Here is a 24872-nt window from a genome sequence, read left to right as displayed (position 1 = left end):
CACACATACACATATATATATATATATATATATATATATATATATATATATATATATATATATATATATAGGTATAGGACGTCACCAACAGTAAATAACATGATATACAAAAACAAATGAGTTAAATATGCAAATGACGAGATAAAAAGGACAAGTAATAAAAGGAATGACCCTTCATCAGTTGCTGACCGTCTATCTACTCCACATTTCTAGCAATCAACGAAAATATGAGTCTTCGAAGACAGTTGGTCCTATAAATACCAAAATAAACTTTAGGATTTATGGAGGGTCAGATTTAGGAATAAAAACAGTACAGTGAAGACATAGAGGGAAACCCAAAGAAAACAAACATGGACGGAAGTTATACCTGAACAAATATAATTACCAACAGCTGGCCATGGCTTTCCTCTATAGCGTACAGCATTTTGAAAGTTATAGCTCCCGGCAGGAGAGTACGCAATAGAACCACTCAGCTGTATTCAGTAGAGTAGATTGGGGCAATCTGAAATGAAATGTATTGCTGTATCAAACGCGCCGCTGTTGCATTAATTGAATCTGCAATATTATGATCGTGATCGCAACACCCTAACCTCTTGATCACATACCTTCACTCGTACATATACACACAAACGTGAATATATCAATGTACACACACACACAAAATGCACATATATAAGCTTATATATCACTATTTGTGTTTATTCAAATATATACATGTGTATACATGTATACATACACATTTATATATATATATATATATATATATATATATATATATATATATATATATATGTGTGTGTGTGTGTGTGTGTGTGTGTGTGTGTGTGTACATATATGCGTATGTGTGTTTGTATATACATATGTATATGTACATAAATATAATGTATACGCATATACATACGTATATCTACATACGTTGCATATTTACATAAATATATGGATACATATGCACACGCAATTTTAATCAATGAGTAAATGGATTCCTATAGGAACATAAAATATACACTTGTATTTCCATACGCCAAAATATAGAGATTCTCTTATCTTTATCACAGAAAGGTTATATCTGAAAGAAAAATAAATGAAGACTTAGCCATATGAAAAAGTAATCAAAGATTAATATTATCGTACAATCTTGATAAGTACTATTTGAATCCTGTCAATATAATGCGTATAGTTGATATACAATTATTTCACAACTACCAAAGTAATTTCCAGCTTATACTTCACACTTGCCTCAGTTTATATACTTGAGCGAGAGAACATTTCCTAAGGAATTATAAAAACTAAAACTTAGACGTTTAAAATCTACCAAGGCGTTCACAATATGTTACGAATGCATGATAAAATGTTAAAGGGATATATTTCCCAACCACGTTAAATCTGTTTACGTATATGTAGACTGATACATTTTCCGTTTGGTTGCAGTGAAATTCTAAAGAAGTAAATTGTGACAACAGCAAAAGCAATGGGTGAAGACGTTTAAAATTATACTCTTGAATACGTTCTAATGTATCCTCTGGGAGGTTATCATCGTTATGTACAGATTATCGCTAATGCCCTCTCTTATATAACTATGACTTGCAGATTGCAAAATAAATAAGCGTATAAAAGCAGAAATAAATAACATTAGAAGGGTGTAGTTCTTATACTCTAGACTGTGCTATAAATGATATATTCAAGATATACATGCAAGCATTCAGTATCCCTTCAGTTTTATATTCATGACATTACAAAATATGACATATTTATCCTCATTCACAACAGATTCATTTACACTTGATCCTGCATGACATGGTCTGCCCCTAACCTTACGTGTTACGCTTATTATGATCTGTGATAACAGGGGTCAGCGGTCACTCAAAGAATACTTGCACCACTAAAGTGTATCCAGTAACTATCCAGAATAGTCAGGTCACAAAACTCAGCAAAACTTGTAGTCTCCTATTTCTTCATATATATATATATATATATATATATATATATATATATATATATATATATATATATGCGTATTCATTCATCACTGATTAATTTAACATGGTGTTTGCTGTTTTTCACTGAAACACTCGTGATAAACGAGGATAGATGAATTTAAAATAAATATTTTTATCTTGACTACCTTAGGCTAATATATGAATGACGAAAACATTACTCTCTTTAACTACTGAAATATGAAAGTATTTCGCAAAATGACAAATAAACTGTTTGATTCTTCATTTTGTTATTTCTTTTTCTTTTCATCTTTATAGCCAGTGAAGATTCGTGTCCAAGAGAGGAGAATGTTATAAACCGAACTTGCCTGAAGAGATGTGAAACTCACGAAGATTGCGTAAGCAGGAAGAAAAAATGTTTATGTGACGGCCAGTGTGGTATGAGCTGTGTAAATAAAAGTAAGTAGAAATGCAATTTTGATTCAATCTATTTCTATGTGATATTAACACAGAAATAGTATTTATTTCAATTTGATTTTATATTATGCAAAAAAAAAAAAAAATGCATGTACATTTATGTTTTATGTTATTAGCACTTTTACAGGAATTTTTTTTTGAGCGTCTAGTATTATTTATTCTTTGGGGAGTTCACTACCAATAATACATTAGTGTGGTTACTTTCCCAAACTTCTTAAGAATTAAGCAACGAGTGCATAAAATAAATTTTAAGGGAACTCTCCTTGCGAATATTTATAGTACAATATACGTAGCTATAAACATACATACTTATAGACACACTCTGTCTCACACACACGAATGCTGGAGTTTTCTAAACACTATTGCAAAATAACATACTTTTATAGCTGACATTTTGAACAAATGCGTCGATAATTTTTTTATCATATCTGTTATATTATTACGTACGAGCTAATCATATAATTCATGGACGATTTGCATACATCATCATAAACGTAACTATATATATATATATATATATATATATATATATATATATATATACATACATATGGCAGTTATACTCATTCATCACATTGTTAGACGTCTACCTATATATATGTTTGTGTGTGGGTGCATGTATGTATATATATATATATATATATATATATATATATATATATATATATATATATATATATATATATATATATATATATATATATATATATATATATATATATATATATATATATGCGTGTGTGTATGTGTACATATTTATGGAATATCTTCAAAAGACACATGTTCCCTCTGTGTTCGTGATTCCAGCACAATTTTATTTCCTTTCAAACCATGTTGCAACTCCTTTGTTGCGCCATTTATCGTTAGGATTTTATGAGAAAAAGGAGAAATTGTTTATGTATGCCTAGAATTAATTTCATTTTCGTCTAAGAAGCATTCTTTATTATAGATAAGAACAGGGCACATCGCTGTTTGCTTTGAAGATTCTAATATCATCTGGTAGTTTCTTGAGACTCAGACAAACTATTTCAGTGAGACGACTCTGGGATCTATTTTCGATTGTCATTAAAAAACAATATATTTTCGCTTTTATGTTATGATGAGTACAATGAGGTCATGAGCTATACATAACAAACCGCTATATATTGTGTGAAGAACTTTACTAAATATAGCTATCTTCATTATTATTATAATTATAATGAATAGAAGAGACCGAGTTATGGCAGAAACATTAAAGAGCCGGAAGGGATATCCTCTGGTATATGATCTAATTTTTTATGCTCTGACTTTAAGTTAAATTGAATTCAACTTTGTATTTCAGCGCTCTGAAACCTGTGATTAAGTCGACCAATAAACTTCACTTAACTTTTGCTGGCCCTCTGTTTAATTCATAAACAATTAAGGGTAGTAAGCTGGCACACTCGTTACAGCGTCGTAGGAAATGCTTTTATACGTTTCTTAGGAATCTTTATAATTGTATTTCGCCCTCTAATCACTCTCATTCTTAAAATATAGTACCAAACAATGTTTTCGACTAAGTTCACTCCTCAAACTTTTGTAAGCGTGTCGAATTTTAAGAATCACTATTATTATTATTATTATTATTATTATTATTATTATTATTATTATTATTATTATTAATATTATTATTATTATGATGCACATATCGCCAGCCATTAAGGGACATGCTCAACTAGTGAAGGTCAAGTAACTGACAAATCTGTGTATTGAGCAGTATTTTTGCTGCAGCCCATCTTTTATACCCTTACATAACAATGTACATAATTACAGTTCCAATCAGTTAAGATGGCGGAACAAGGATCTCAGACAGATACTTCTTTCCTTAAGACGTGCGTCGTTTTTTGCAAGACATTAATCTTGCATAGGATTTCCAGTTGCCTAAAGACTTATTGAAGTTTCAATGCGATTGAGCCCAACGCTCCGATCACCACTGTATCACTTTTACATTACTCTTTTACATTCCATACAGTCTTGCCATTTCCACTTTCCATTCGGAGTAAATGGTGATTTATCCACTCACTTTACTCACACCATTCATGTCATTTTCTATGGCAACATCAATGATATTACAGTATGTCTCTTATTCAATATGATAATATCTGGTCCACGGTGTTCGATTACACAATCCGTCTGAATATCATAGTCCCAGAGTGTCGTTACTTTCCCGTCCTACTGCATAACTTTACTTGATACATGCTCATACCAGTTCTCTCTTACTTCATATTGGTATTTACAGCATAAGATCCAATGAAGATACACACACATTGCATCGTGACGGCGCTTGTACTCTTTTTGTGCAAGGCTCTCACATCGACTTAGCAATTGGGTCACATTTTCCGCACTCTTTCCACAGCGTCGTGGCATGCGAAAACCACCATTCTGTGGAAGCCACCGCATGGCAAGAGAAAACAAGGGCGACCAAAAGCGACTTGGCGCCGCACCTTCATCGACGACCTCAAAACCATTGACATTTCATGGGAGGAAGCTATGTGTGTGTGTGTGTGTGTGTGTGTGTTCGTGCGTGCGTGTGTGTGTGAGTGCGTGTATGCGTGTGTGTGTACGTGTGTATATATATATGTATGTATGTAAATATGAATGTATTGATGTACGAGTACTGGGCTATTAGGTGTGTATTTGTAAGCATAGTTTTGGCAATTCTCAGATCCCTATCATTATAGGGATAGTTTCTGTTTTCAAGCTCATCATTCGGGTTATTTTTTATATTTAGATATTTCTTCCATTTCTCCAAAAGATATATTATCACCTTTTGGAATTAATTTGTTGATTAGGAGGCATTTCGTTATTTTGTGGTGCTCAGGAACAGTCTCCGGTCTGACTACCTTGATCTCGCTGTCTTTGAATATTGGTATATTTCCGTATAGAGTTGCTTTGCCATTTTCACCGATCTCTTGTTATGCATAATTATACCATCTTTGCCCTATTGGTTTTTCATACAGCTGGCATATCTTCTAGTGTATGTAACTCTCAATTCGGGTGTACGTTTGGTTGTACTCTGAGTAATCAGAAATAATGTGATCAATTGTTTCTTCCACTCTCTAAGTATTCTGCTTTTACTATATTCTGCTACGTTACGTAGTTTTCATAGTTTCTATTGTGGGAGTATTTCCTCCACAGTACATAAATATTATGCATCTGCTTTGAATCCGGCACTTCCAAGTTAGTGATAGCTATTCTATTTTCATTGCTTCTGTTTGCAGCATCTTCTGGTATTAGTCTTGTATGGGATTTCTTATTATCTATCTATCATTTTCTAACCAGGACTTTAGTTTAGATTTTTAGCACTCCATGCTTTCAGTTACGCTTTCACTATTTTCTTTATAGTTATTTGCTATTGCAACATGTTTTGTAGTTGACGTCTTCTTTGAAGATGAAAAGTAATTTTATGCTTTGTTCATGTTTCATAGCTGTTTATATAAATGTCCATGATTCAGAATAGTTATTTTTATTGTGGATATTTTGTATTAGTTTTCTAGTTACACAAGTCACCAAATTCTTTATATTCGTGGTAAATATAGTCTTTCCATTTTGCATGGCCTATTCTAAATGCTATCATTATTTCCCCTATTTTCCTGTCTAGTCTAGACAGTTCGATAAGCGTACAATTGAGAATATTAAATAAGTAACTTATTTCAGGCACACCTAGAGTATTGATGTCTGTTGCCTTATTCTTCTTCATTTAACCCACTTTTAGGAAATAATCTGGTGCTTCTATAATATTCCTTTGTAATCTTTTCTCCCAAATTGCGTGTGGTGTTATACTGTCTTGTTCATTGATTCATAAGTTCGGTCTAATTCTCTTATTTCATTCCCTTTATCTCATATGATATTAGTGTTTTAATTACTTTTCTTCTTGTCAGATAATTCTTTGGCACATTTTTTCTGAGCTATTCTCATGTTTTTTTCTGTGAGAAAACTGTTTGTTGTCTGCAAGAATGCGTTGACTTGCTTATCATTTGCAACATTCAACTTGGGATCATTCACATACGAAAGCTTGTTAATCGCCTTATCATAATTGTTGTATCCACATGCAGTTCTGTTTAGCATAACGACCAAAAGGTACCAGCGCCAGACGAATAAGAAACAGTGAGATAGATTCCTTCTGGGATATTACTCTTCTAATAGGAATGCGTTTAGCTTTTAAAACTCCTTCCTTTAACTGTAAATCCCAGTCATGTTCCATGTACTTTCATTTTACTGGAGCTGCATTTTTCATGACTTTACCTCCGGGATCCATGTGGGAGTAATACTATCAAAACCTTCTTGTAGTCAGTCTATACCATACCAAGTGCTTCTATTGCCTTCGGTCATAGCTTTCTGAATCAGTAATTTATCATTACACCATGAACTTTTGCAGCATCCATTTTGTTTTTTTTACCAGATATCTTATCTTCTGCGATATTATTGCAGTTAAGGTTTTTGTAAGTTTTAAAAAGACATGTTATGAGATTTTATGTAGATTTGGGGATGAAATTTGTATATAGTTGGGTATTTTTGTTTGTATTTTATATCCTAGCATTGTTTTCTCTGGTACCACCAGTATCACATTGTACTTATCTACTAGCAACTTCTGTGTTTCTTTTAAATATTTTGTCCAGAAACTTTTGATACTTTCATGGTTCGATTAAATCCAGTTGTTTGCAGTACTGGGGTTAATCTTTCCGTTGTTATGGACACCTAAGATTGTCCCAAAGCAATATTCATTCATTCATTCATTTTGTTTTTTAAATCTTTTCTGTTAGAATTCTTTTTCTGCCTATACTTCTCCCTCAGACTTCTATTTCTGGTGCTTTTAGTACTGTATATTGATTTTTTTTTTTTACAAACTTCTTCATTGAATCGTTTAGATTTTGAGTCGAACAGCTTTTATTCAAATAATCTTTTGTGCTTTTCATAATAACTGAATTTTATCGACCTAGTGAGATCTTTGATCTCAGGTACATATTATTTTAACATTTATCACTTTGTGTACCTTTTTAGTCTTCTCGTTTCATTATTGATTTTAAAAATTGACAAATGTATCTCCTTTTCTATATATTTCTGGATATTTCATTTTTCATGGGTTTTAATTTTATTCTGTGAATGGATTTGAGAGAGTACTAATTTTACTTTGTAACAACAGTGACTGATAGATATATTATTTCACGACAATGGATGAACTTTTTTTAATTAAATTTGCGACAACCAAGTTCACGTTTCTTTTATTATTGTTGCTGTTTCATGGTTCGATGTAATACTGTTGCTATTTAACCATGTAGGATACTTCCATTGGCCAATAGGAGGATCGAATGCTCTCAATTGCGATATAATACAGTTTTGGAGTGTTAAAGTCATGATGTTCACCTTTAGAATTTTTTCATATTAAGATCTTTCTCTTACGTAACTTTATTTACATTTTCTGCAGTTTTTGTTTGTCGTTTTGCGTTCAATATTTTAGAATTCCAGGGTTTGAATTTATAGTATTTCGTTGTTTATCATTTCTATTGCACGTGTTATTTCTACAGTTGAAAATTACATTATCAATATTTTAATTATTCCTGTGTTTAGGCTACCGTTACTTCTTTTAGATATTCTCTTTCATCTTCTGCTATTAATTTTTCGTTTAGAAAGCTTATTCATTAGTTCAGCTAGTATGTCGTCATCGTCGTCGTCGTCGTCGCCGTTGTTGTTGTTGTTGTTGTTGTTGTTGTTCTTCTTCTTCTTTTTCTTCTTCGTCTTCTTCTTGCTATTATCATTATTGTTATTATTATCATTGACGTCGTTGTTTCTATTGTTTTTGCTATTATTGCTCAAAAGCAATTATATACTAATTTACTGTGATGGGATGCTATTGCTATCCCTAGGTTTTGTAGCAGTAAGCGTTTGCAAAATTCAAGATTCTTTCTTAAGATTATTGCAGAATACAGATGGGCACTTCTCTGCTGGTTTACAATAAGTTACGAAATTTTAATATCCTCCATCGTCTTTGGTAACACTTTGAGAGCGGTAACAATTACTTCGGGAGCAAGTGATATATTTGTGTTGCACAAACTTTTTATCTTCCTGATATTTCACAATTTCCTTAATAAACAGATAGCTATCGTTGCTAACCAGTACTTAAATAGAGAGTTCAGCGCTAGAGCTACTATATAACTGGAAGCGCATGGTTGAGTCGTTTGGTTTCTGCTTCGGTTTGGAGCTCCAATAAATAAGACTCGAACGTAGTTACATGCGCTGTGGACATTCTCACTCATCTCGAAATTTGCTACCAGAATTATATCACTAGAATATTGGGTTCATTTATGAATATCTACATAGTTCCTAGAGTATATAATCACCTCAATATCGTACCTTTTTCCATTTCAAAATTACCCAAATTTGACTTGTGTTTTGAGAAACCAAACGACCATGTACAAAATATTTTGTTGATTTGCGTCGAGTCTTGCTTGTGTAGAAACTTCAACACTAATAAGGTACGTAGAAACTTCAACACTAATAAGGTACGTAGAAACTTCAACACTAATAAGGTACGTAGAAACTTCAACACTAATAAGAACACAACCTAAAAACAGTAATATTGGTTAACATTTTTAGTACAAGACCAGCAATTTCGGGGTGGAGCTAAGTCGATTAAATCGAACTCAGTTCTCAACTGGTACTTATTTTATCCAAGCCAAAGGAATGAAAGGTAAAGTGGAGCGCAGCAGCATTTAACATTGGAACGTAAAGACGGACGAAATGCCGCTAAGCATTCTCCCCGGCGTGCTAATAGTTTTGCCATCTCACCGCTTTCCTAACAATAGTAATATTATCAATTAGTTTGTGCCTCATAATAATAACAGTAATTCTTCAATTCTATTGAAATATAAGGAGACGCGTGGCTAAGTGTTTATGGTGTTACACACATTGTCGATTAGCTTTCGAATAACAATAGTAACTCCAATAGTAACAACAATCATAATAACATTATCGTTTCGGATCCTCGACCCAGCGCCGCGTTTTGTTCTTGAGCAAAACACATAATTTTATGCTGATCCAGTCTACTCAATAGCAAAAATGAGTAATCTTACAACGGATCGGCGTCTCGTCTCGGGCGGACGGGGCTGAGAGTATATGCCACAGAATCTGGGGAAATCGGGAAGGTTCTTTCATCTCTTTTTTTTTTACTGCCCTTTGAAATTTAAGACTACAATTCCACTTGAATATAGAGTCATGCTTGTGTACAAATATGTTCAACTCAACAAAGCCACAATCAATTAATGGAACGTGAATTGGTTGTTAAGTGTTTATTTTACAAATCACCCTAATTATGGATTCAACAATGAGAGAAGATTCTCTAATATTGCTAGAAAGAATGGTTAATTTAAAATAGCATTTAAAATATAATACTTTAATTGTCATTTATAGAAACTATCTTGCAAAGTGACGAAAGGAGACTAGGATTTTAGAGTCAAAATGTATTATAAAATAAGACAATTATGTTTGGAAAAGGCTGCGCAGAAAATGAGAACAGATTCAATAAATCTCTTGTGATATGAGAGAACAATAGATGAAAATAATGAACGATTTTTCTATTAAAGAGGCGAAATATTTTCTGCAAAAAATAGAAATTCAAAATGCAGGAACAGTGATCAAAATAGCAGGTATAAAAAAAATCAATAAGAAATATTCCTAATCATAAATCGTCATAATATATGTAATTATTAGAAATTTTCTGATCCACCACAAGCACCTACGGCATTAGGGACAGTATAAAAATGAAGTAAAGACGACCAGGCGTGTTGGTAGAGGAAAATGAAATCAAAGAGAGCAAAAACAACATCTAATTATAAAATATCGGTAAATAGAGAACTTGAAAGCAGGGGGGAGTCTAATTAGCGCAATTCGGTTATTTGCACAAATCCCAGAAACCTTTGACTAAGAAACTTATCAAAGGTAATTGAGCCCTTTCCAACGTTTTACAATCTTGTTATGGGCACATAATCATAGCGGTCTTGTCATTCCAGTTGAAATTGATCATCATGTATGATTTTCTCTGCACTGTGACATGACAACGCAACAGCTCACACCACTAGAAATGCGCCAAATTACTATTACTGGCAATTGCCCCATATATCTTTCAAGCATGTCGCAAGCAAATCTGGCATGTAATAATGAAGGTAGTAGTGGAGTGTTGCAGATAATGGCAGATATCTATGTACACAAATACACATATACATATATACATATGCATATATGTGTGTGTGTGTGTACGTATGTGTGTTTATATATGTATGTATGAATACATATATATGTGTACGCATATATATATATACATCATGTTGACATACAGTGGGCTTCAGCACAGTTTCCGTTTCCCAAACTGCCTCACAAGTCTTTGATCAACACGGAGTAATAATAGAATACAGCAGCTCAAGTGAGAGTGAACCAGAAACGACATTGCTGCAATGCGAAACACTTGACTATATATGCATGCCTGCGCCTAGGGAAATGTATATATATATATATATATATATATATATATATATATATATATATATATATATATATATATATATATATATATATATATATATATATATATATATATATATATGGTGTGATTGGTACTTACTCATTGTCTAAACTTTTCTAGGAAATACGTAAATTGTTTTCGCTTATAGTGCAGGGTTCTGCTTAACTGAACTGATCTGCTCCTTTATGCGTGAATGTAGGAAGCTAAAAGCCTGGGAAGTGCACTCTGAGTTTGGGAGTTCCCCATAAAAATGATTTCAAAAACTCTCTTATAATTACAAGAGGATTTTTAAAATTACGGCCATTGGGGATCACCTTTACTATTGGATTTTTCTTTTACTTCACAGTGAAGATAGTTGCACCGAGGAATGCTCACAGCAACACCATGATATGGCACAACGCGCTGGTATCATCTTCAGCAATTTCAATTATAGACATTATAATGTTCTCGTGAGCACATACTTGGTGTGGCATATGCAGTAACAGTGCTAATACTGCGATTGTAGATACAACTACGTCCTTCTATACCGTGCAGCCATCAAATGAAAAGGGAATATGTTTAGGAATATACAATCTTCAAAGGATCCATAATTGGAGAAAGAGACAGTTATCATCGAATTCAAAGGTCAAGTGCGTGTGTTCTTTTATAATATTCACTATAGTAAAGTACAGCTTCCAGTATTCTAAGAGAAATTTACTATAATTTGTTTATTTTGCTGTAGGGATAGAGCCCATTGGCTAGAAAGAATTCAAGTATAAAAAATACCTTTTCCTGCTGTAACTCTGTATTGTTTTATATTGTTTTCGGGATTTTCTAACATTGAATATATTATTAAATTCGTTTTCGAAATTGTTTTGTGTAAAACGATATTTAGAATAATAGCAGTGTTTATGCTTAGGGCGATGTAGATTACGTCTCAGACTGTTTATAACTCTCTATATATTAAAAACTGTAGAGATAAATGTATAAATATTCCCATGGTTGTAATCATTAATTAATGAAGAGGTTCACAACTGACTATTAAGTAAATAGGAATCTCTAAAACGACGAAACCCAGTTTAATTTGAAACACACAATTGACATATTATATCATTTAATATATTAATCAATAGACAGCATATTTAACAAATTCCAATAAACAATATTGTTTACCACTCCTAGATTTAAAGTGTTTAAAAGAAAGGTGTTCACATGAAATATAAAAATATATTATAACCATGCAGTAATTGTTTTATTGTAATTAATGGCAATTAACAATTACATTAACAAATCATGTCTCGTGTGGTTAAGGAGTGCGTTATTATGGATATAAGAACATTTATAATTTAAGTTTTCTAATTATTTTCGTTTTATCAACAATGATAATTATGGTATAAGGTTATAAATTATATATATAAAAAAAAAACCTGAATGATAACATTAAAAAAGTGATTTGTAAAATTTTACATATAGAAGTGATGTTTAATTCATTACTAGAAGTATGTGTATGTTTCCATTTATTTTAATTACCTTTTTTAGATTTAACATCACGCATTGTAATATGTAGAACATAAAATTTCTTTTTATTATGCTGTTTTATTGAAATACACAATCTGCCGCAATTGTATTTTCTTTATGATTTTAAAACAATGTTGCTTATGTCTTTTATCATTGTTTAACTAAAACATATACATTGTAAAAATGAAATAGCAGTGTAAATTTACATTTATAGCAACACGAAATTTCATAATACAGGTTTGCTGGAATTAAAAATTTCATGAGATATCTATTTGAGGCAGAAAATCGATAGAATCCTGTCGATCTAAATAAAGACACAACAGTATTGTGAGCTCGGAGCTACATCACCAAGAGAAAAGATGGAAATTAGTATTATTGAGATCTTAACAAAAACTCAGTGGATGATACTATAGAAACATTCTGTTCAGTTATTAATTTATAATTCATGAAAGAGCTTGTTTTCGATATTTTGACTAGATGTGTTTTTATGCCGTCGCTAGTATAACTTTTTTGATATGTAGTACAAAACTTTAACCATCTTCGAGAAATGTAATTGAATACATTCGAAAATATAAACAATCGTACTTTTTTCTTTGCGAGAACAGCAAAAGTGAAATTGTTCTAACCAGGATTTAATCGTTGTTGGGATTTAATCAATATTCCCCGATTTCTGCATACATTTTCTCAATCGAAATCGGCTTTCTAAAAGTGGACTCTTTTGCAATAACATTTTCAAATTTATCAATATCTTCTAATAGTCTCAGATGAATATTTTTGTCTTTGAAAGTAGACATACTTTCTCCTTCAATATAATTCAAGGGTAAATTTTTCTCGCTCCCAAATCTGAATTGTATATATGCAGCTAACGAAATTGTTATTACTTTATTAATGCACAATTTGTTTCGTCTACAACGAAGACATGTTACGTGGATGTTTCACAGAACAATAGATGCTGAGCATTCACATCAAGATTAAACAATGAAATAAAAATGCCCTTGGTTTGCTGAGCTTAAATTCTTCGAAATTACCGTCTTTGCTGATCTAGGATGTGGATGATTTGTCTGTCAACTGTTGGGAACGCGCAATGTATCTTGTAATATTTTTCAAATGACTCAATTTGGTTATCATGTGTCAGCAGCTAAATCAAGAAATTCTCTTACTGAAGCTGCTGATAAATTTCTCTCGCAATGTCAATAACTCTTGGTCATTTTATTGATGGAAGCTTAACTGTATTGCAGGTAATCTCTCAAAGAGAAAGGTTATATTCTTTGTAAAGGAATCTACATATATTTAAAAAATGTATTATGAGTTTTTCACAGTCTAGTATATATGAAGATTAATGCGCCATGAAACGTTTTCAGGAGACATATTATACGGCATATTAATTATATGGTAGCTATCATCTACTCTAATATATTTAGAAAGGAGCTTATTATCATTATTTTAAAGCAATAACATTTATTTAGCAGTATGGTAGACTATTGTGAATACATTGTAGAAGAATGGGATATCATATATTGATTTCTAAACCTGCAGTGGCCCTTTCCTTTAAATGTATCACTTTTCCCTTAAAATGAAACAATGCAGAATGTACAATTAGAATTTCAATATTCTTTTGAAATAGTTAACCACCTCATGATTTGCATGAAAGAATTTGAATCCATTATGAAATATTTGTATCAGAGGAACTTTGCATATCTAACTTTAATCACGCTACTTTTTATTCCTATACTTTACCTTAAGCTTCTGGTATTTTCTGTCTGTTTTTTTTTTACATTCTTTCCTTGCTACAAGTGGTTCTTACGTTTCTTGCTAGAAAGCATTCAGTTCTTCGGGAAGATTGCCTGAAGTTGAATCTAAAACAGTATTTGTTCCACAAATATTTGCAGGTTTATAGAAAATAAATTGTTAAGTGGAAATAAAGACTGTTGAGGATAATTTTCTCTGTACTGTTTCGAAAGTATGTTTAGCAAGGTTACATCTGCATATCTATTGTAATAAATAATGCAGTATTTCAACCACCATTTAACTTCACTGTATCTGATCGAACATCGTATTCATCATTTCAAACGTGTTAATGATATAAACAAAACCTTCGCATTTCAAACATGAAATCATATATTTTTACTAGAGAAATTCTTCTAATATTTACCCTAGTATAACATAAAACGCCATCCCATGGCAAGCAAAATAAGATACTGCTTTTGCTTACATCCATCATTTCAAGAAGAATCAAGTAGTCTACAACAAATTAAGTACAAGACAAACTTAAAAGGAAACTCAATCGACATAAGAAATAAGATTGGCTGTTTTCACAGATACATACAAACGCGTGCAAACATTTATATGTATAATAGATAAACTGACCCTAATGTGTGTGTACATGTGTGTTTATGTATGTATGGATATATGTATGATAAACATAATTTTCCACAGAGCATAGGCTCGAAACGTCAAAGACCTTCTCTATTTCTGAGCGTCAAATTAATACATCCATTTGTTGTTTACACCATCTGTCTTCGTCTGTTGTTTTTTTTTCGTAAATTCTCCCATATATATACATATATGCATTTAAATTCTTCGGTTGAGAAAAAGTGTGTATGTAGATGTGGTAAAGGTAAACAACGCGAAATTAATATAAATATAAAATGTTTACTTCAAGCAGCTTAAATCGTGCACACATTAGTCATATTACATATTCAATGTATGTGCGTAATTAAACGTTGTGAAGCTGCAGTACTTTGTCCAAGAGAAGCCTCTTTAAAGACAAAATGTATTTAAAAGCACAGCACATCACGAGGCTGGAAGAAACAATGTCAATCCCGAAGTGACAAATATCGACATTTCACGGCCTTTCTCGCGCCTCAGTCCTGCACATTCATCCACCACTGAGACAATCGATATCGCTTTTGTGCTTATTCATAGATGTCTTTTTTTTTTACGATATGCCAAAAATAGCAAAAGAGATTAGACGTAGAATGCAATTAGAAATATTCTTTGAACTGAAAATTCGAGTTCATTTCAAAACGTTTTTCTTTCAAATGGTAAGAATTATGGTAGATGTATGTTTACAAATAATATAAAGCTCTTCGATGATGGGCGTATGCGGCGCATAAGGAAATCAAGATTAGAATTTTTATTTAAAATAGCTTCAATAATGTATACATTTTAAATATGACATACAAAATATATATGCGTGGCTACCGGAGTTTCACGGCTGTTCACTAACAAATAGGTTTTACTTTATTTGTATACATAGCTCTAACGGCCGACGCGGGTCGTTTCGGTGGTGGATGAGTCTGTAGCACTGAGGAGCCGAATTGATCACGAAATATATTTCACACTCTGGTCCTTCCAGGGTAATATATAAATATATATGTGCATATATATAAATATATATGTTTCGCTGAGCCCCCGAAACCCCTGCAGACGCAGGGTCCTCCACAGTTGAGGGCCCCCATGTTGAGATCCAAGTACGTAGATGAGTCATCTATTTACCTTGGTTAAGATATTGAAAAAGAATTAAACTATGTTAACTGAAAATTTCAAGATATAAAATGGTAATGCATTGTACTTTCAAAAGTCTTGTAAAAAATATTACATTGTACCACGAACATGTACTAGACTTTGTGGATTGTCTATCGTATCAATTGAACACAAACTTAGCTTCGATCGATGATTTCGCGAAGCGAAAACTGCACCGTGTTTGTCTTTGGAAGTGCTATTTTATTCATATCTGGAAGTTTTACTTATTGAAATTTGTAATAGACCTAAATAAATTTGACTTCTACTTTTAAAGATGTTCTTTGGGATAACGTGTCAAATATTGAACTTCAAATAGAATAAAGTAAAATATAGCTATGAATAAAAGATGTGTAGATTATGAATTTTGATTGAAGGGATGGGGCTACGAAACTAAAATTTGCAGGGGGCCTCTAGAGTCTGGCTACAGAACTGTATATGTGTTATACATATGCATATATGTATGTGTGAGTTTGCACAAATGTAAATTGATACGTGTAGCGTCTACACTTCTGAACATATTTACATTTGTCAAAAACCACAGCTGTTCATGTTGCACATGCTTAATGATTATAACTTAGTGATTTGAAAATTAGAAACCAAACAACTGAAACAAGTATTGAACATTTGAAAGCAGCGCTTCAGCAAGAAGTTCTTGAATGATCAAAAATTTTCAGAGAATTAAAGACATATCAAGAAAGCACTAAAAATACACCCTATGGAATCTTTTAGGCATGTGTCCATTCTATTCTGAATCGTTTTTTTATTAAAAACATATATGATAAAACAGTTATTGAATATCTCCAACATATTTATTTCTACTAGTTGTTAGAAATTGGTTTTCGTATTTTAATAACATACCCAGAAAGATATACAGTTTTAAAATAAAATATTTAGATATATGTATTTAAGATTAGCATGTCTCCAAAATTCAATTCGATGTCATGGACTTGCATGAATATTAATGAAATAAGATATGGAAATTTGTATATATATATATATATATATATATATATATATATATATATATATATATGTCTATGTATTTATATATATATATATATATATATATATATATATATATATATATATATATATATATATATATATATATATATATATATATATGTGTGTGTGTGTGTGTGTGTGTGTGTGTTTGTGTGTGTGTATATACATACATACATACATATATATATATATATATATATATATATATATATATATATGTAGACCACCCATGAAGAAAGCCATTAACTTCCATATGTATTTTCCAGATAGATATATCCCTCTCTACGTATGTATTATCCGATTGTACACGAGTGTATGCGTGTCTCTGTGTATGATTACACATATTACACACATACATACAGACACACATACATACAGACACACATACATACATACATGCATACAAATATATATATTTACCATATATATACATGCATATGAATGTATGAATATACAATCTCACACCCACCCACACATATATCTAAGTGTGCATACGCAATTTATTTACCTATGTAAACACTTCACGTGATTTATATTTCTACAAATGCGATCGTTATATAAATACCATATATATATATATATATATATATATATATATATATATATATATATATATATATATATATATATACAGATATAGGGCAGGGAATTGCCAATTAGTAATAAAATTAATAATTAACAGTTTTGCCAAGTAGTTCAGTATGAAAAAAATCTTATCCGTTAGAGAAAAAAAATTTGTAATTTGGAATCAGTAGTTCTTTGACTGCTATTTCTAAATTTTCAGTATGTTGGTGAAGCAACTCATGCTAATCCCTATATTTATGATTATATATATATATATATATATATATATATATATATATATATATATATATATATATATATCACATATTCATACATATATACATACATGTATCATGTATGTATATATATTTACGTAAATAAGTATTACGTATGTATATGTATGTACGCATGCATGTATGTATGTATGTATGTATGTTTATATGTGTTTATCTTTAGTTCATGTACTCGTGTATGTGTATATAGTTCGTAGAAAATTCTTATAGCAAGCTTGAAGGCGGCGAGCTGGCAGAAACATTAGCACACTGGGCGAAATGCTTAACGGTATTTCGTCTACCGTTATTTTCTGATTTCAAATTCTTCCGAGGTCGACTTTACCTTTCTATTGTAATTGAAGTCGGTGTGTGACACACTCATAGTACATGTAAAGCAACTTGATATAGTGCGATGCACATTATATCACCCACCTGATGCATCAAACCATGATGGGAAATTCGAGAAAAGCCTCGGTGCAATAAAGGTGATGGGCGACTTGAACTTTCCCAACATCAGACAGCCTGAGGAGAACATATCCCCAGGAATGAAGTACAAAGAGCCAAATCAAGCAGAATCTCTACTTGATCTTTTGAAAATGCTATTCATGGAGCAGATCATACTCTCTCCAACCAGGTACAAAAATAACCTGGACCTCTGTTTTACAAACAATGTGAAAATTATCCATAACTTAAAGATATCACCGACAATATTCTTAAACCATAGCATGATAGAACTGACAATGTATGGCCTGGAATTAACTAAAGATAAACTCTGCACAGATGGCGCTCAAACCCTATCCAGCCTAAATTTCTATAAGGCTGACTGGAAGTCACTTGAAAAACAGATACTCTAGCAGGACTGAAGATAATTCATTTTTATCGCATACCTATTCGTTGATCTAACAAGAAATCCACTTTGACTTGGATATCATGTTTGCCTTTTAGTACAAATCCTCGTTGCTGATAATTAATGTGTGTGTATGCGTGTGTTTGTGTTTGTGTTTGATTAAGTATGTATTTGTGTGTGAGAGTGAGTTGTGCATGTGTGTGTGTGTGTGTTTGTGTGTGAAGATGCAAAGCGAAAATAGAAGTTGGACAGGTCGATATTCATCTTACTGCGTCATTTATAAAGCATTTTCGCAAGTGTACATAAAAGCGTAATTAAACAGAAATCGTGAAGTTATTCTATGTTAGTCTTTCATAGATACGAAGATATCCAGAGATACCATACGTGAAAAAAATACGAAGAATAAAATTCATGTTAGACCTTTACGACTATTTCAGGGATTCAGTTACAGGCGCACATACAGGCACGAAAAAACACATGGACATACGCACATAGTCTTACGTTGTATCTACGCACATTCGCTTTTTTTCTGTTCCTGTATCATATAGCTATTTATAAGGAAGTATATAGAAATTTATTCATAATGTGGTTAAATAACAGACGCTTCTCGTTTTTTGCCATCTCATTCCAGCATAACTCATATATCGGAATGCAAATATAATATCCTCAAATATTCTGTGTATACATGTATGCTTCCGTTCGATTTGTTGGCATATATGTCACCGAAATGCATATTGAAGTAATATAGTTTTAAATTACCGTAACATACAACTTCAAACATCAGTTCTAAAGGATACGCTCACATAAAACACTCGTACATTAAAAAGTCTGTGGTAGGCACACAATCATATAAACATATAAACACTCACATACACCCATTTCCTGAATGGCCGTGATGGTCTTTCATCGTGACTTCTTTTCAGATATAAACTTCATCTCCGATTTTTTTCCCCATCTCCATTTGTAATCAAAATGCATTGAATAAATATTTTACGGAAATGTTTTGCAAATCTTTTGGTTGATGTGGTTGTTGTAGTTATTATTGTTGCTGTTGTTGTTGTTACTGCTGTTGTTGTTGTTGTTACTGATGTTGTTATTGTTTTGTTGTTGCTCTTCTTCTTCCTATTATTATTATTATTATTATTATTATTATTATTATTATTATTATTATTATTATTATTATTATTATGTTGGTGGGTCTTTACGATTCTACTAACAACGATGATGATATGGTGATTTATGATATTCATCATGTCGATATGATGATGATGATAATCAGCTGTCTTTGAAAGAATCGTGCTTTAATTATTCCGATTAGGCAAATGGTCCTTTATGAAAGAAAAGAAGAAAAAAATTCTCCATTCATATCATCCTCTGTTCCTGCATTTGTGTGCTGGCAATTAACTCAAGAATGGATATGATTTTGTTTGGTGGATATGACGACAACATAATCGTTACTACCATTTAAAAGAAAAATGTATTGAAATGAACTTGGAATTTTCAGTTCAAAGAATATCTCTGATTGCATTCCGCGTCTAATCTTTTTGCCATTGTTGTCATATCGTAAAAAAACCCCTCATAAATAGACACAAAAGTCTCCATTTGTGTAGATAGTGTCAGATGAAAGGAATTATATTTTGAAGTTAAAACCCTACATGAAGTAGACAAAACAATCTTGAAATAATGAATTATCTTAAAACTCGAATGATATAAAATGTAGAAGGAAAAATTGTGCAAACCTCCTCGAAATAACTTTGGATGCAGAGAGGAACTGTATTTCTGTATAGTTAAAACATTGAACATCCTCTTTTTTATTTAATATTTGTATGTTATTTTTCTTGGGAGAAAAATTAAAGAAAAGCGCGTACCAATTGCACCCTTAAGGATTTATCAAAATTGCAGATAGAAGTGAACAAAAAATAAAAGGAGATTGCATATATTATACATGCACAAGAAAATACACATATTTCAAACCTTTATACATAAAACAGAAATGTATTCGTCTCATGAATCTTTGCTGGATTTTTGCTAGATTGAAATAGATAATAATTATTTCTATTATAGGCAGAAGGCCTTGAAAATTTTGGAGGGAGGGGGCTAGACGATTACATCAATCCCATCCTGTAACAGGTACTTATTTCAGCGAGCCCGAAAGGATGACCTTAAGAAATCAAAAATCAGGATTCTTCAGCATCTTGCTAACTTCGCTAGCAATATTTCGTTTTTGTATACAACTTAAAATATTTTTCACGTGAACTAGTCTGTTGATAAAGTTTTTGTTGTGTCTTAGGAGAGTCATTATGCCATAAATGAACACACGTACTGGTTCTGCTTCAATTCCTTTATTATTATTTCACCGAAGTCGACTTTGCCTTTCTTTGTTTCGGGGTCAAGAAATTAAGTACCTGTAAAACACTGGGGCCGATATAATTGATTAGCACTCTCTCGAAAATTTCTGGCCCTGTGCCTATAGTAGAAAGCATTATCATTATTATTAATATTATTCCCATCATCATGATGATCATCATGATGATCATGATGATCATCATGATGATCATGATGATCATCATCATCAACTATTCGATTGCTTGAGTAATTGTTCAGTCTAAGTTAGGTTTGTCAAAGTCCTTTCCTTGCTATTAGCGATCTCATCAGGTGCATACATCCGGTCTTTTATAGAATAGTAATGTGATCGAATTATTGATCCGGGAAATTTAAAGAAACGCTACACTATAGTTTATTGAATCTATTTTTCTGAAGAAGAATCTAACATTCAAATATCTATAACTTACTGAATTTCTTCAATACCAATTTTGTAAGACTTCTAAAATAAGTGCTGACCCTATTGAAAATTGCCATGAAAAATAGTATTCATAAGGATTATATAACGCTTTTTTATGATAACGTAATGTAATTATTGTTTAGAATCGATTCTCATAAGCATTGAATTACAACGTCCGCTGTGCTTTAATCAAGTAAATTATTAATCATTAAATATTTCCGCAACAAAATATTGCCATTTGATAATGGAAAGGTTAAAAGAAAATGCAGTTATCACTTGATTTTTGTTTTTGACTTTAAACATTGAGTCATGCGTATTTTGCACATTTGACTGAGGTAGTGTTTGGCATTATACATTCCAAGACATTTCCACGTAGACTGTAACTTCTCTTCAGTAAAGCAATTGCATTACTGAACATAATTTTCCTGCTGCACGAATAAATGTGTTATCTTTGTCTACAGGGAGATGGTAATTGTTTTGTTTACAAACGAATGGCACTTTTTCTAAATATATATATTTCGTTGCAATTAGAAGAGTCAAGTTGCCAAAAAAAAAAAGAAAAAAAATGTCTTGCACTGTTTCAGTTCACTTGTATATTGTGAAGAAGTAATTCAGAAATTAGTTTGGATTTTCAAAAATATATTTTTGCGAAACACATATATAACTCTATTAGACTTCCTTGTCGGAAAAAGAATTTCTTCTGGCATATATTTTTTTTACACTGCCAAGTTCAATTGACGCTGTAAATCACGTGGCTTTATTGTGTTAGAGCATGTATACATGAGCACGAGGGTATGTGTGATTTCGTGCTTGCGTTCTCTTGTTGTTGAATTGCTCGTTGATGATTATGAAGCATGCGTGTGCATTTTGGTGTACGTATGCGTATACGAATGAGTAGTTATGTCTAGAGTGTACTTAGCAGCTTGTGGATGATGGGCCGTTTTGTATTTGCCAAACATTCGTGCATTGACAAATTTCGTTTCCATGTAATGTTAATTTAGCGAAACTTTAGAAATCTCTTGTAGATATAATTCTCCATCTTCGCCTTCATTTTCATAATTGTCCTCTTTATCACCTTAACGTCAAATTTTCCATTTTGCGTACTGAGTTCATATACTACAATGGCTTGTTCGAGTAGTGGACTGAACTAGTCAAGCTTTCTAATATCGCCAGTTCACTTCTTGAGAACCTTTAAAAGTGGCCATTCTGCTATTCAGCTACAAGCATTCAGATGATGTTATTTGTTTGAGAACAATGTTTTCCTCATTCCAACCATTCTGAAAACTTTCCTGTCACCTACTATCGTTGGGCATAGTGTCTATATACTCACACGAATTGCAAGTTCAGTGTTAAGAGGAAACTGACTAATGTAGCAGGCGTTGATTGTACAATAACATTCGATACTGTTATGGTCTAGAGCGTGACAATGAGCATTAAATAGATTTTTATTTATATTTTGCTTTTTAGCTAAAGCTTTTAGTAACACAAGAATCATGAAATATGACAAACTGTACAAACCATCTGAAGATTTAATACGATCAAGAAAACGTCAACCTTCAATAACTGTTAACAGATATGTAAGTCATATGTTTGTGACATGTTAGATATAATGTAGGCCACTGCCTAAACGTATTTAATCCATCAGGAGAAAAGCTCTTAAGTGATCAGACTAAAACATGTCTCATGTTCAAAACACAAAAGAACTGTCAACTAGGAATTACAATATGACTGATATAATAGATAAAGCTGCAGATCAAAGCCTCATTTCACGCACATACAGTGATTTCAATAACACAGTGCGTTCTTTTGTGAAAACAATTTTTTGGGTTTGTATCTGTCTTTTAACTTTCAAATTTTTGCGCAAATCTAAAGTTATTGTTCGTTTTATCCAGTTTTTCTCTGTCAAATCTTGTTTACACACAGACAACTCACACACACGCCACATTTTCATATATATATGTTTGCTTATATGTATGTCTATACACATACAAACATATATATATATATATATATATATATATATATATATATATATATATATATATATATAATAAAAAAGGGATTTGTATGATAGTGTATAGAGGAATATATAGTAAAATGAAATGAAGTATTGAATGTCTTATTGAATAAATGAAATATTGGATATTAAATATATAAGGGCTAGTATACTTCCATGCTTTATAATAATATAAATAATATATAGATATATGCATATATCCTTATATATATATATATATATATATATATATATATATATATATATATATATATATATATATATATATATATATATATATATATATATATATATATATATACATATATACATATATGTATATATAAGCTTTTCTGTGCAGTGTACTTATTTACATATACATTTGTATAGTCTGAGGGTATATCGAATGTGAATTTGGATATAATGGTAAATATAATGCAAATGTTTCATGTTTCATGTTTCATGTTCCCAGTCTATTCTGGCATGACACTTCTTATTTACGACCCACCACTGAGATAGACAGACACAGCTCATACATATCTATCCCTTACGACCTTTAAGATCTCTGTATCTATTCTATTTATCACTTTATCTTCTTCTACATTTAGTTTGTTCCTCACCACCCTTCACCAACCCATCGAAATAGCTTAGATGTAGCTTACTTGACTATCCAGTCTTTCTCTTATTACTTCCTAGATTACCCGCCCCACCGATATGACTCCCTTTATTTTTTATTTTTTTAATTTTTTTATTTTATTTTTTTATTTTTTTATTTTTTATTTTTTATTTTATTTTATTTTAAGTTTATTCTTACTTTTTTTACATGAATATCTGTGTATGTCTTTTTATGGTATTGTATTGTTCTTAACCACCAACTTAACATTACACACTGAATCGTCGCAAGGTATGGAAGTTTTTTGAAGGACCGGAGAGATTATGTCCGGGTGGAGAATTATACCAGATATAGTACTATACAGAATACCGAAAGGATCTTCACCTCTTACATCACTCATTTCTTCCTACTTCAACGCCGAGATGGTATAATTTCCTGGGAGAGAGATAATTTTGCGGCTGAGGATAGCTTTACATTGTAGATTATACACATATTATATTATGTTATATTATATATTATACACATGTAGAGCTTGAAACACGTGTACCGCGGAATCCTTTGTAGTTTTGTAGTTATTTTTTGGGGATTTACAATTTATATATATATATATATATATATATATATATATATATAAACACTTTTGTATATATGTATATAAATATATTTATATTATATATGCATGTGTGTACGTATGTGTGTGTCTACAGCCACACAGATGTAATGAGCTATCATTTGGATTTAAAGAATTTATGAAACACATAATTTCGGTGGTTTCCTGGAAAATAAAATCATAAAACTATAATACTGATATCTGAAAACAACGTAAG

General features: G+C 31.7%; 1 protein-coding gene across 30 annotated transcripts in view; it reads left to right on the top strand.

The window, feature by feature from the left end:
- Positions 1-24872, top strand: part of LOC106881627 (protein lev-9) — a 654521-nt gene that overhangs the window by 294322 nt on the left and 335327 nt on the right. For all 30 annotated transcript variants that reach the window (XM_089356222.1, XM_089356227.1, XM_089356218.1 and 27 more), the window contains exon 2: positions 2253-2393. In XM_089356222.1, the coding sequence (XP_089212348.1) occupies positions 2253-2393 (141 nt within the window). The remainder of the gene's footprint in view (positions 1-2252; positions 2394-24872) is intronic.

Source organism: Octopus bimaculoides, chromosome 8 (genome assembly GCF_046866305.1).
Source record: "Octopus bimaculoides isolate indiv1 chromosome 8, ASM4686630v1, whole genome shotgun sequence".
Taxonomy (NCBI): domain Eukaryota; kingdom Metazoa; phylum Mollusca; class Cephalopoda; order Octopoda; family Octopodidae; genus Octopus; species Octopus bimaculoides.
This window is presented reverse-complemented; position numbering and strand designations above follow the sequence as displayed.